At 35.0% G+C, this 15,052-nt stretch overlaps 1 protein-coding gene and 2 pseudogenes across 1 annotated transcript; all 3 read left to right on the plus strand.

Annotated features, from left to right (window-relative positions):
• Nucleotides 1–127: 127 nt before the first annotated feature.
• On the plus strand, nt 128–7,407 carry LOC147791026 (cytochrome P450 71B26 pseudogene; annotated as a pseudogene).
• A 1,288-nt stretch (nt 7,408–8,695) lies between these two features.
• On the plus strand, nt 8,696–10,350 carry LOC147791027 (cytochrome P450 71B19 pseudogene; annotated as a pseudogene).
• A 1,908-nt stretch (nt 10,351–12,258) lies between these two features.
• On the plus strand, nt 12,259–14,136 carry LOC111802024 (cytochrome P450 71B34). The gene is made up of 2 exons (XM_087127132.1): nt 12,259–13,180; nt 13,358–14,136. The coding sequence occupies exons 1-2, from the start codon at nt 12,278–12,280 to the stop codon at nt 13,973–13,975; spliced, it is 1,521 nt and encodes a 506-aa protein (XP_086983258.1). The 5' UTR covers nt 12,259–12,277; the 3' UTR covers nt 13,976–14,136.
• Nucleotides 14,137–15,052: the final 916 nt, after the last annotated feature.

Genomic DNA, 15,052 nt, shown 5'->3' on the forward strand with positions numbered 1-15,052 from the left:
TCGCGCACATATTGAGCTTTTTTTCTTTTTTTTAAATTTATTTTATAATTGTATTATGTGCATCAATATTTAAGCAGGAATAGATACTAGTTCAATTACATTAGTTTGGGCAATGGCAGAACTGGGGAAGAACCCAACATTGATGAAGAAAGCTCAAGAAGAAATCAGAAATCATGTGAGAAACGAAAGAAAGGCAGCAGAGAGTGACTTAGAAGAGCTTCCATATCTTAAAATGATAGTGAAAGAGACATTGAGACTACATCCACCCGGACCTCTTCTTCTTCCAAGAGAAACCATTACAAATTTCAAAATTGAAGGCTACCATTTTTACCCAAAAACAATGGTTCAAGTGAATGTTTGGGCAATTGGACGAGACCCCACATGCTGGACAGACCTAGAAGAGTTCATTCCAGAGAGATTTTCAGAGAGCTCGATTGATTACAAAGGACAACATTTTGAGTTCTTGCCATTCGAGACTGGTAAGAAGATATGCCCGGGATTGAATATGGGAGTGAAAACTGTGGAGTTGGCTTTAGCGAATCTTTTGTACCATTTTGATTGGAAGCTTCAGAATGGGATGAAAGAGGAAGACTTGGACATGGAAGAGAGTTTGGATTTGAGTCTCACCATCTCCAAAAACTTGCCTCTCAAGCTGGTACTAATTTTATACCATCCATGAGTATTAAGTTTGGAGTGGAGTCCTCTAGTTAAGTTTGAAGTGGAGTCCTCTAATGGTAAGGTTTTATGACTTTTGTCAACACTAATAATGGGTATTTTTACATGTAATATATTAATGATTAAACTCTTTCTTAATATATATAAGAAAAGGTGAGGAAATAAGTAAGAGTAATTACTAATGAAATAAATTTAAAAAAAAAAGAGAGAGAGAAAAATGTGCACGACCCTCCCAAGCGAGTATGGACCCAATAATTGGTTCGCACACCTCTTAGACCCCTTTCCTGGTCGGAATAGCATTCTCTGGTGTTATTGTCGGACACCCGATAGGAATAGTGACCATAGTAACATTATGATAAATACAATGATCATTTTTCTGCCTCATAACGAACGCGTCCGTACCATCGTAAAGCGGGAGATTCCCTAATCCATGTAACACATGGGCATAAGGTCCCAACATTTTTATTCATTAAATCATGTAAAATAACCCCTTCCATTTTCCTTCATATCATATCATTTTACAACATAGCCTTTAAGACGTGCATTCGGGTTGAATATTGTATGATTCATATCATACATTGTCTTATGTCATATCATGTTCCTAACATATCATAAAACATGTCACAACATGTATTATATCGTCAAACGTGTTGTACCATAACATTTATCATATCATAAGCACATCACATCATAACACGTGTCAGCATTAACATAACATGTTATAGTTATATCATATTACAGACATATCATAGTCATATCATTTTATAACCATATTATAGTCATATCGTTTCATAAACATATCATAGTCATATCATTTTATAATTATAGTCATATCGTTTCATAAACATATCATAGTCATATCATTTGTTAAAGATATCATAGTCAAATAATTTTATAAACATTTTGTAGTCCTATTATTTTTTAAAGATATTATAATCACATCATTTCATAAACATTTCATACATACCAAGCATATGTCACGTACAAAACCACGGGCACGTGTCATCATACAAACATCAATTTCTAACCATGTCGATAGTAAGACCACTTACTTGATTGACTTTTGCCGAAGTTTCTATCTAATTCTGAATTGGCTTGCCTTCGTACCTCGAATTCTTTTCCACATATACCGAGGTGCTTCACCCTATTAAATACATTCACCTAATTCCTTTAGTAACTCAATTACTAACTTAATTTAACTTAAATAAATATGTCAATATTATTCGGCTATTTAGATCATACAATCCAAATATTGTTTGTTATAATATTATTTTCATCCTCTGTTTCGTTTCTTATTTTATTTTTTTTAATTCTGTTCACAGTGTTCGTATAATTTTTTTTTTTTTTAATTATGTTTACAGTATTTTGGCCCATTTGAATGATTCTTATTATTTTCTTTTCATAAAATGGGGGCCACCGATCATGCCATTTAGTAGAACACATAAATTGTTTTTAGTATTTAATTTTTAACTAAAATCTAAATAATTGGGGACAAAAGAAAATAAAGATTTAGCTGTTGGTTAAGCTCCATTCCCACATAAATTTGAGTAAAAACATTTTTATCTTCACTTAATAAAACAAAAATTTTTGTTTTCTATTTACTTTTGCAGGAAGGAAGGATGACAGAGGTACTTTGAAAAAGTTGTGGGAGGTTAAGAGAGGTGCAGTTACCATTATTATTATGTTTTTTCTAAGATTGTTATAAACTGAATGGTAAGTTTGTCGAAAACTAGGGTAAATTTGTCCAAACTCGTTCATTCCTTATGAAATTTGATAATTCTTGGCTGGTTAAATTCATCTCATAGAGATCTTTGAACCTGCTGAAGAAATCGGAACTACCATGGCTATAACACAAGCATCAAGTGAGGGAAAAAGGGCGAGGAAATCAAGCATAGATAAAGGTAGAAGACGGTCCACTTGGATCGGTCCAAATCATATTCATTCTGAAAGCATGAACAAGTAAGCATGTCAAGTGTGTAGCTACTCCAATATTCAAGTCATCATCGAAAAGATGTTAAGATTAAGTGGGGGAGAATGTCACAATCGACAATACGATTGTGCCCATGAGAAAGTCATCGAGGACAATGATTAGGTTAAGTGGGGGACACTGTCACAACCTCACTGGGAGAAAGTAGGTTGTGACCCCCACACACAAAACAGACAAGGGGCGACCCTCAAGGGGTGTCCATCTAGCCACATAGGGGCCAAGACTGAAAAGTGCCATGATGTGATCGAGGAGGATGGTGCATCATCCAACACACCAAGAGTGTGTATTGAAGCTAAGTCGAGGCATGCAAAAAGTTCGAGAGAACGAGACGACACGAGTGTCGAAGACAAGCTCGAAGAGGGCCAGATAGGGCCCCGGACCATAACCTTAGAAGTCCGGATTTGGATATGAGTTTCAGCATATGGCTCAAAAATTAAATCGTCGATATGAAAGATGAAAGTCCACAAAATCTGGTGTGAAACGGATATTCGATGGATTATGCACGAGGTCGTATGTCTACTCATTGAAATGACCTCTACTCGAGAAGGATTGGAAATACCTCAAAATGTACTATAGGGGGAGGCATGGCGCAGGCTCTCACCCCTAGGTCTTGTGGCCTAAGCTAGCTACCTTGTAACACATGCGTGTGTCAGTGTGGGCGAACGTCATGGAACGAGCATCTTGGACGTCTTTTGTAACGACCCAAAATTTTCTACTTAATTTAAGGTCGCTACTGTATACGTACCATAAACATTGAATGCGGAAGACTTCATTTAAATTCCATAAAACATAACCTTTAGCTTAAAACACAACCATGGACTTACGTGTTTCGAAAACATCTTTAAAACAACACAACAAAAGACCCGAAATAAAATAAATAAGCGTTTAAGTTTAAAACATCTTATTCTATCCTAAGTCTAAGAAAATAAATACCACTATCCTATGCATGTGCCATGATCTCGAGTTGCGATGTCGTCGTCAGCCGTACAGGAATGTCTTGCCTTAAACTGAAAAATGTAATAGCACATGGCTTGAGTATTTAAAGAAATACTCGGTAAGTGACCCCACTATTGGGGTTAAATGCAACAATCACATACAATGAAATGATGGGACCTATCTTTCGTTTCCTTTCGTTTTTCCTACGGTGCAATCCTAACGGGTAATCGTGGACGTGTACCATATACTCTACACACAGCCCATACGTGCGAGTATGGGCTCACTAGCTAGTTCGCACACCGCTGAGCCACATTCCTTAGTCGGTGGCCGTACTCTGGGAGCCCCTTATGCCGGGACCCGTTAAAACTAGAACCGTCACGGCAGCGCTATGCAATGCACAACGATCGTTGTCCTGCCATTGGATGCACGCGTCCGTACCCTCGTGATGGGATGGGGGTATCCCCCAGATGCATGAACACACATAATGCATGACGTCCCCCTATTTCTACGTTTATCTTTAATGACCATAACCCCCTGTCACATTCCAGGCTTCATGTCATTCTCATTTTCATTTCACATTTCATACACATTTTTATCGGGGTTATGGTTCTAGACAGTTTACCGTGTTTCATGTCATACAACTCATGCTGTTCACATTCACATATTCCATACAAACATGCCATCATCATTCAAGGACCTCATATCGTTACATGCATTACACATCACATCAGACTAAAAGCATACATAGCATACATTCACGTTCACATAACTACATACTTAAGCATAATAATCTAGCATATAATGTATCATATCATATACAAGTCATAACGTAAACACTTCATAGTCATATCGTTCTCAAACTTACCATAGCCTTAACGTTCTTATACCTATCATAGACATATCATTACGTAACGTACCTTAGTCATATCATCACAATAACGTATCCTAACGCTATCGTTCTATCAATCTATCACAAACCTATCCTTTTCTACCCATAACCTAACCGTATTCTTTCAACAATCTCTCCTATCCGTAGCACTCCGGTACAGAACCTAACCTTAACGTTTCATGAACGTATCTTACTTCTATCGTTGCATTTCATTTTGTGCATCCTTCTCGTATCATATCTCAAACATATCCTTGAGCACATCAAACCATAATTATTATCCTACAATCCACATATTATAACATAACATAACATATAGGAAGCATATCGATCCACAGACAATTCACACATATCAATATATATGACACGTGCAGAACCACAGGGCACGTGTCAACATCAAATATAACCATGCCGATAGTAAGGTCACTTACCTGGCTAGCTTAAGTCGTTGTCACGAATATATCCTTAATGACAGTTCGATTCCGTTGTTATCCTTAATGAAAGTCCGTTGAACTCCAAGTCAACCTATGTGAGCCCATGACATCAATTTCGAGTTTGAATTTCTACAAAATTGTTTCTCTAATTTATATTGATCCATGTGTTAATACTTCATGCAAACGTCAGAATCTTTGCCTGAGTTAGATCTTGAAATATTTATATATGTTTGTTATAGTATTATTTTCATACAAACCATTTAATACCCATTCAAATTTTACAGATATTCTATTTTCTCTTATAGTGTTTAATACTCTTAAACATTTTCCAGATAATTTCAATTATATTCACAACCTTCCTATCTCTTACTGTATTTCCCTTCTTTTAATTATTCCCTATGTTTGAGGATGATTTTAATATCATTAAATAAAATAAAATAAAAGGAAAACTCTGACCTCTTCAAATACAAAATCTCTCTCTACCAAAATATCTCTTACTAGCTAAACTAAATTGAACCTTTCTTTTTTTGGTTTGTTTTTGCACGAGAAGAAATTCTTTAAATTTGTTTAACCCTTCCTTATTTATTTTTGTTTGTTATCTTTTTAATCAATTATTTTGGCCTTGTGTTTGTTTTTGCAGGAGAAGAAATTCTTTAAATCTGTTTACCCTTTATTATTTTTGTTTGTTATCTTTTCAATTAGGTTACAATTATTTTGGCCAATTTAATCTATTCTATTTTTTTACTCCGGTTGACCTAGATCTTTCTGACAAGATAAATTGCTAAATAAAACTAAATAATTGAATAAAGAAAAAGATCTGAGATATAACTTAAAAGAGAAATCTCAAATCTCTCTCCCATGTAAATCTTGATCAAAATCCATCTCCTATAAATTTGATGCAGGTATTTCTGTTGATACAGTAGAGAGACGGGGGAATAATTATTTTTATTTACTAATTTATTATTATTATTATTATTCTGTTTATAATAATTTTTATTTATTTATTTATTTATTTTTGGGCTGTTACATCTTTCTTTGAAAAGGGTCTTTCAACTACTGGACGACATAGGTATGTTGGTATTGCGACTAGCCTGTATGTCAGAAGTTGGATTATACACCCACTATCTGAAACGTATGTTGTAAATGGTTTAGTATGGTCACAGGAGAGTCCGATACTCAAGTGAACCAGATGGATGGATGTTCAGGATACCCCAATGAGATGATCGACACATGGGTCAGTTTCTAACAAATGTGTTCGAACAAGTCAAGATGGCCAATGTATCCTTAGACATGGGACAACATCAATGAGATGATCGACACATGGGTAAGTTTCCAACAAATGTGTTCGAAAAAACCAAAATGGTCGATCTATTCCAAGACATGGGACGACATAATGATGTATGAATCGTGTTGTTGGGAACCAAGATGACAATGAGATGCGACGTGATTGAGTCACACACGATTGAGCATGCACGCACGAATGTCGTGTGTGGCCGAGAAAACTTGGATTCAGCAATTAATTCCTACAAAGTTTGTTCCAAATGTCGCCACGAATTTAACCAAACAAGAATCATGAGTTTTGGTTCACCATATAGTAGAAATTCGAGCCTGAAAGTTACATTCTTACCCATGGTTCTCAGCTCTTTAGTTGTGGTTTCTGGCCCCTTTTCAAAAATTGGCTCAACAACTCGTCAATCACCCTTCCCTCCCTTTTTGTAAGCAACTTCTATTCCTAAAATTTTAGTTTAATTTCTAAACTTTCAATCTTGTTGTTAACTCATTTTGTGCAGGTATTGACCCTTCTTGGCTCTATTTCTATCCTTCATGCCTTCTTCTAACATTTTTTTATTGTATGATGTCCATCAACGGAATATATTTGTGGTAGGATTAAACACTAGTTCAATTACAATAATCTGAGCAAGGGCAGAATTCGCAAAAAAACTCAAAATTGATGAAAAAAGCTCAAGAAGAAATTAGAAACTACGTGGAAAACAAACGAAAGGTAACAGAGAGATAGACGTAAAAGAGCTTCCATATTTGAATATGATAGTGAAAGAGACACTAAGACTACATCCACCAGCACCTCTCCTTCTTCGAAGACAAACCACTTCTCATTTCAAAATTGAAGGCTATGATTTTCACCTGAAAATGACGGTTCAAGTGAACGTTTGGACAATTGGACGCGACCCCACATATTGGAAACACCCAGAAGAGTTCCTTCCAGAGAGATTTGTAGAGAGCTCGATTGATTACAAAGGACAACATTTTGAGTTTTTGTCATTTGGGGGTGGTCGGTGGATGTGCCCAGGGTTGAATATGGGGTGAAAATTGTGGAGTTGGCTTTAGCGAATCTTTTATACCATTTTGATTGGAAGCTGCGGAATGGGATGAAAGAGGAAGACTTGGACATGGAAGAGAATTCGGGTTTGAGTCTCACCATCTACAAAAAGTTGCCTCTCAAGCTTGTACCAATTTTATACCATCAATGAATATTATAGAATAGAAATTTGGTGACTTTGCGTTTTAAATTATTGTCACAATATGGCTGACGTACACATCGAACAATTCCATATCAACAATGTGTGCTACTTGGAATTTGCCACTATACACTCAATATTAATATGTTTTTCTTTAGAGAAAAAAAACGATAAAGTTTGTCTTCAATAATATTCTTAAAATTGTTTTAAAAAATCTTCCCACCTTTTAAATGGTTCAAAAATAAATTTGTTATTAATAAAAATGATAAAGGTTCATTAATCTACCTTCTTTATTTTTTTTATTTTTAAATAAATTTGAGTGATTATAGGATGATAATTAAGTGAAATAGAACCTTAGAACATCAAGACATTCTTCTACTAAATTATTAAAACCTGACTCAAATAATTGTATTGTTGCATCGATCATTTTACACTACACTGACACAAAAAAATTATTGTATTGGCTTAACTAGCTTGTGTTGATGGGTTACCGACAATTATTTTCACCACACAAATTGCGTTAAATTTAAATAATTGAATCACTAAATTTAAAATGATAAGACAATAAAAATATAGACTTACTTAAAAAATGGTTCAATAAAAGTCACTAAATAAGTCATATTTAGTGACTTGGAGGCTAGTATTGTCCTTTTATTCTATTGTAATTAAGTTTACCCCATTTTTAGTTTTTTTTTTTTTTTTTTTTTTTTTTTTTTTTTTTTTTTTTAAGTTACTTGTTTATATTTTAAAAAGAATTTTAATAGATTTATATATATATATATTTTTTTTACTATACATTTGTAAAATTAAATCAATAAAAAAAAATCTAACGCACTAAATTCATAATGACTTTTTTTCCATCATTTCATTACGTTTGGGATATTTAATCTGACACACTCTGGATTTTGAAGTATCGAAAGATTGGGAGTAACTCAAACATACTACGTAATGCATGAAAATGAAAAAAAAAAAAACATGTAAAAGAAAATGAAAGAACGTGAAGGGATGGACCACTTTCCAAATGAATTGAAACAGAAGTCCTTGAAGATGATTTTTGTCGTTTATTGGTATGTTCTATTGCAGCTTGCATCATTCTTTGGAAGAGCCTACTCCATGAGAACTATCTAACAATCGAACTTCTGGGATATAGTTGGATAGGACTAGACCCAGTTAACTAGATGTATGAAAATCATAACTTCTAAACTTGATTTCACTACTAAATTTATATATTATCTACTCGAAGGTTAAACGGGCAAATAAAAAACTATAAGATACATAATATTTTTCCTTCTAAATTCCAATGTCTTTCCTTGGTTTCCGTCCATGGCTTCCCCTCATCCTCATCCTCTTCCTCTCTCTACTTTTCATCGTCCAAAAAAGAAAAGCAGCTACAAATAGAAAAAAGGGTAATTTTCCTCCAAGCCCACCAAAGCTTCCATTCATAGGAAACTTGCACCAACTTGGAAAGCTCCCACACAAATCCCTATGGCGCCTCTCTCACCTTTACGATCTTATTATCAGCCTCAGTCTATGTCGTATAGAAACTATCCTTCACTGAGATCACTCACACCTTCTTGAAAACTCACGATTTTCAAAGTTGTAATCAACCACAATCCGATATTACAAAAGAACTCACTTACAATTTTCTTGATATTGGGTTTTTGCCTTATAGTGATTACAAGCAAGAGATACAAAAAAATTTGTATTCTTGAACTTTTTAGTATGAAGAGGATGTTAACTTAGGAACCTGTTAGAGAGCAAGAAGTTGGTTTGCTTATTGAATCAATTTCGCAATCAGCTTCTTGTGAATCTGCTGTTGATCTTACTAAGAAGTCCGTTGCTCTCACTATTGGTGTTATTTTTAGAATTGTTTTTGGGAAGTTGTTTAAAGTGGATGGATTTAATGAAATTGTGAGAAAGTTGAGGTCCTCTTGGGAAGCTATAGTGCTTTTGAGTTTTTTCCTATTCCTTTTGTGGGGAAGGTAATTGATTGGTTTAGTGGTCGAAAAGCTAGACTCGAGAGAGTTTTTAATGAGATGAATGTTCTGTTCCAAGAGGTGATTGGTGAACATCTTCATCCTGCGAGGCCTAAGACAAAGTAAGATGATATCATTGATGTGCTTTTGACAATCAGTAAAAAGCAAGTTGAATCTTGCACGGTTGTCATTACACATGAAAACATCAAACCCATTCTTTTTGTAACTAACTTATATGCCTAAACTTTAATGGTTTTTAGGCTTAAATTTTAGTTTAATTTTTAAAGGAGTTATTGAGCATTTTTGGCTTTTATCTCTACTCTCATGCATCCTTCATTAACTCATGACCTTCTAACATTTTTCTATTGTATGATAACATAATTTTTGCAGGATTATCCACTAGTTCAATTACTATAGTTTGGGCAATGGCAGAACTAGCGAAAAATTTTAAATCGATGAAGAAAGTTCGAGAAGAAATTAAAAATCATGTGAGAATCAGAGGAAAGGTAACATAGAGAGAGACATAGAAGAACTTCCATATTTGAAAATGATAGTGAGAGAGGCACTAAGACTACATCCACCCGTATCTCTTATTCCAAGAGAAACCATTTCCCATTTCAAAATTTAAGGCTATGATTTTCACCCGAAAATGATGGTTCTAGTGAACGTTTGGGCAATTGGACGAAACCCCACATATTGAAAAGACCCATAAGAGTTATTTCTAGAGAGATTTGTAGAGAGCTCGATTGATTACAAAGGACTACATTTTGAGTTTTTGTCGTTTGGAGGTGGTCGGAGGATGTGCCCAGGGTTGAATATGGGGGTGAAAATTGTGGAGTTGGCTTTAGCGAATCTTTTGTACCATTTTGATTGGAAGCTCTCGAATAGAATGAAGGAGGAGGACTTGGACATGGAAGAGAATCCGGGTTTGAGTCTCACCCTCCACAAAAAGTTGCCTCTCAAACTTGTACCAATTTAATACCATCCATGAATATTAAGTTTGAAGTGGAGTCCTCTAATGGTAAAGTATAAGATTTGTCTTACGTATGACGACACGTGGCTAGTGGCCCTTGCACGTGTCATTTATTCTTATATACTATGATGATGATGATGTGAGCTAGTATGATGTGATGTTATATTATGATATGATGACATGATGACATGATGAAAAGTATAGGGACCTCGTGCATATTGTGTGTTCATATCCATTGGGTTACACCACAATTATGATAATGAGTAAAGAGGCGTACACTATGATGATGATCATCATCATGCCTTCATGATATTCGAGAGTTTGCTGACCTCCGGACGTCCGGCTACGAACAACTATCCTCACTATGATGGGCCCAAGGGGGTGCAAACAACCTGGTGGACTAATGCTTGCACATATGGGTTTGATGATTTCAACTTTTAACTTTTTCCGAACAACATGGCAATCTTTTTCAGTGTGCTTCGTAAGTTCGTGAAAAACTGGATTGGCTGCTATATGCAATAATGCTTGATTATCTGAATACAACAATGCTGGTTTGGACAGCGGAGCTTTCAAGTCTCAAAGAATGTATCTCAACCAAGGTAACTCTAAACAAGTATTTGTCATAGCTTGATACTCGGCTTCTGCTGATGATCTGGACACATTTGTTTTCTTTTTAGACTCCCAAAAAATAATTGAATTTTCGAGTAAGATGAAAAACTAAAAAATAGACAGCTTGGTAGTTCGACAACCATCCCAATCAGAATCGCAATATGTTTTTAGTCTTAAATTGTTTTCAGACAGTAATAGGAGTTCTTGACCAGGAGTACCTTTGGTGTATCTAAGAACTCAACCGAAAGCTTGCTCTCGACGATGTGGGTTAATGTTTTTCGTTTTGTACTATTTAAATCTTAAAGTCTTCGAAAGTCTAAAACAAATACACCATAAATGAAGGTCAAATTCAAGTGTCATTCTTGATATATTGAAAACTAATAAACTTAGAGATGAAAGTGGTAGATGGGTCATCAATAATTTATTTTCATCCACACATATTCATATTCAAATTAAATTTAAACATTTGAATGACTGAATTTAAAAGGAAGAGACAATAGGGATATAGACAAAACAAAAAGAAAGTATTTTACAAGTAATTAAAAGAAATCAATAGATTTTTAATTTTTAATTTTTTTTCTTTTTACTACTCATTTGTAAAATAAATATATTTAAAAAAATCTAACCTTTTAAAAAAAGAATTACTAAATTTATATTGATTTTTCTTCTTATCATTTCACTTGGGTGAGATATTTTATCTTGACACATCCTGACTTTTGAAGCATCGAAAGATCGAGAATTGCATGAAAATGAAAGAACAAGAAGGGATGGACAACTTTCCACCTCCATTGCAGTTGAAGTTGATTTTTGTGACCATTGAGGAATGGAGCCTCTAGAGTGGGTTGGATAGGACCAGACCATAACTAGGTTTATGGAAATCATAGCTTCTAAACTTGATTTCACTGGGAAAAACGTCCACACGAATACAAACTTTAAAATACAAAAATTAAATTATAAAAAAAAAAAAAAAAAAAAAAAAAACTAAATTTTGATGATAAGTAGTGTTTTAATTTTTATTTTCTTTGGTGAGAGGACGAGATATTGTTGCTTTCATGGAGGGACGACCAAATTCTAGTAGGTTCTTTTTACCACCATAAAAATAATATCAATAAATTTCGTACTTCTATGTATCATCATATTTTCTTTTTAAATAAATTTTTAAACTATAGTTTTCAAGATAGCTATTAAAAATTTGAAAATATTTCATTGTTTTCGTTTAAATTATATAAGAGAATGAGAATTGAAATGCTATTTAATCTAAAGAATGACCTTTTTTTTATTCATAATATTTTTCCTCTCGTTCTTGAACTCTTTCTAAATTCCGATGTCTATCCTTCGTTTCCCTCCATGGCTTCCCATCTTCCTCTTCCTCTCTTCACTTTTCATCCTCCTAAAATGGAAAGCAGCTGCAAATAGAAGACATGGTAATTTTCCTCCAAGCCCACCAAAGCTTCCAATCATTGGAAACATGCATCAACTTGGCAAGCTCCCACACGAATCCCTATGGCGCCTCTCTCAGCTTTACGGTCCCATTATGAGTCTTAGCCTAGGTCGTAGAGAAACCATCATCATATCATCTGCCGAGACTGCTCGTGCCATCTTGAAAACCCACGATCTTCAAAGTTGTAGTAGACCACAAACCCAAGCTATAAAAAAATTTACTTATAATTTCCTTGATATTGGGTTTTCCCCTTACAGTGATTACTGGAGAGAGATACGCAAAATTTGTATGCAAGAGTTGTTCAGTATGAAGAGGGTGATATCTTACGAACCCATTAGAGACCAAGAAGTTGGTTTACTTATTCAATCGATTTCAAAATTTGCTTCTTGTGGAGATGTTGTTGATCTTACTCAAAAATCATTTGCTTTGAGCGGTGGTATTATTTTTAGAATTGCTTTTGGGGGAAAGAGGTTTGAAGGGAATGTATTTCATGAGCTTGTGAATGAAGCTATCGCATTGTTGGGAAGCTATAGTGCTACTGAGCTTTTTCCTGTTCCTTTTATTGGGAAAACCATTGATTGGTTCAGTGGACGAGAAGCTAAATTTGAGAGAGTTTTTAATGAGATCAACGCTCTGTTTCAAGAGGTTATTGATGAACACCTTCATCCTAAGAGGCCTAAACCAGAACAAGACGATATTATTGATGTGCTTTTGACTATCAGTAAAAAGCAAGTTGAATCTTGTACTATTGTCATTACCCATGAAAACATCAAAGCTATTCTTTTGGTAAGAAACTTCTATCCCTAATCTTTAATGGTTTTTAAACTAAATTTTTAGTTTAGTTTCTAAACTTTCTAACATTTTACCCGATATTGACCTTTTTGGCTTTATCTCTATCCTTCATGCCTTCTCCATTATATCACAGTCTTGTAACTTTTTCTATTGTATGATGTGCATCAACAGAACATATTTTTAGCAGGAATAGACACTAGCTCAGTTGCAGTAGTCTGGGCAATGGCAGAACTCACGAAGAACCCAAAATTGATGAAGAAAGCTCAAGAAGAAATCAGACACTATGTGGGAAACAAACGAAAGGTAACAGAGAGGGACATAGAAGAGCTTCCATATCTGAAAATGATAGTGAAAGAGACACTAAGACTACATCCACCGGGACCTCTTCTTGTTCCAAGAGAAATCATCTCCCATTTCAAAATTGAAGGCTACGATATTTACCCAAAAACAATGGTTCAAGTGAACGTTTGGGCAATTGGACGAGACCCCACATGTTGGACCGACCCAGAAGAATTCATTCCAGAGAGATTTTCAGAGAGCTCGATTGATTACAAAGGACAACATTTTGAGTTCTTGCCGTTTGGGGCTGGTCGGAGGATGTGCCCGGGGTTAAATATGGGGGTGAAAACTGTGCAGTTGGCTTTAGCGAATCTTTTGTACCATTTTGATTGGAAGCTGCCGAATGGGATGAAGGAGGAGGAGTTGGACATGGAAGAGAATTCGGGTTTGAGTCTCAACCTCCACAAAAAGTTGCCTCTCAAGCTTGTACCAATTTTATACCATCCATGAGTAGTTTTATGGCTTACACTAATAATGGGTATTTTTATATGTAATATATTAATGCTTAAACTCTTTGTTAATATATATAAGAAAATACTAATGAAATAAATAAATAAATAAAAAGAGAGAAAAATGTGCACGACCCTCACATGCGAGGATGGTCCCAACAATCAGTTTGCACACCTCTTGAATCCCTTTTCTGGTCGGGATAGCATTCTCTGGTGTTATTTTCGGATAACCGGTTGGAATAGTGATCATCGCAGCATTATGATAAACATAATGATCGTTTTCCTGTCTCATAACGTATGCGTCCGTATCATAGTAAAAGGGGAGATTCCCTAGTGCATGTAACACATAATGAGGCACAAGGTCCAACATTTTTATTCATTAAATCATGTAAAACAACTCCTATTTTTCTTCATATCATATCATTTTACAACATAACCTTTTAAGCCGTGCATTGGGGTTGAATATTGTATCATTCATATCATACATTGTCTTATGTCATATCAAGCACGTAACATATTATAAAATATGTCAGAACATGTATTATATCGCCAAACGTGTTATACCATAACATATATCGTGTCATCAGCACATCACATCATAACACGTGTCATAACATTAACATAACATGTTATAGTTATATCATATTAAAGACATACCATAGTCATATTATTTAATACATATTAATGTCATGTCGTATCATAAACATATCATAGTCATATCATTTCCTAAAGATATCATAGTCACATCATTTCATAAACATATCATAGCTCATTCATTCCTTATGAAATTTGATAGCTCCTTCAAGCCCATGGGGAAAACAGGGTTAGTTTGTCCAAAACTAGCAACTTCCAACGACCATAACTCGTTCATTCCTTATGAAATTTGATGATTCTTGGCTGGTTAGATTCATCTCATAGGTATCTTTGAACTTGCTGAAAAAATCGGAACTACCATGGCTATAACACAAGCATCAAGTGAGGGAAAAAGGGCCACGAGTGGAAATCGAGCATAGATAGAGGTAGAAGACGGTCCACTAGGATCGGTCCGAATCATATTCATTCTGAAAGCACGAGCAAG

The sequence above is a fragment of the Cucurbita pepo genome, chromosome 9, assembly GCF_057944985.1.
Source record: "Cucurbita pepo subsp. pepo isolate OVF chromosome 9, ASM5794498v1, whole genome shotgun sequence".
Taxonomy (NCBI): domain Eukaryota; kingdom Viridiplantae; phylum Streptophyta; class Magnoliopsida; order Cucurbitales; family Cucurbitaceae; genus Cucurbita; species Cucurbita pepo.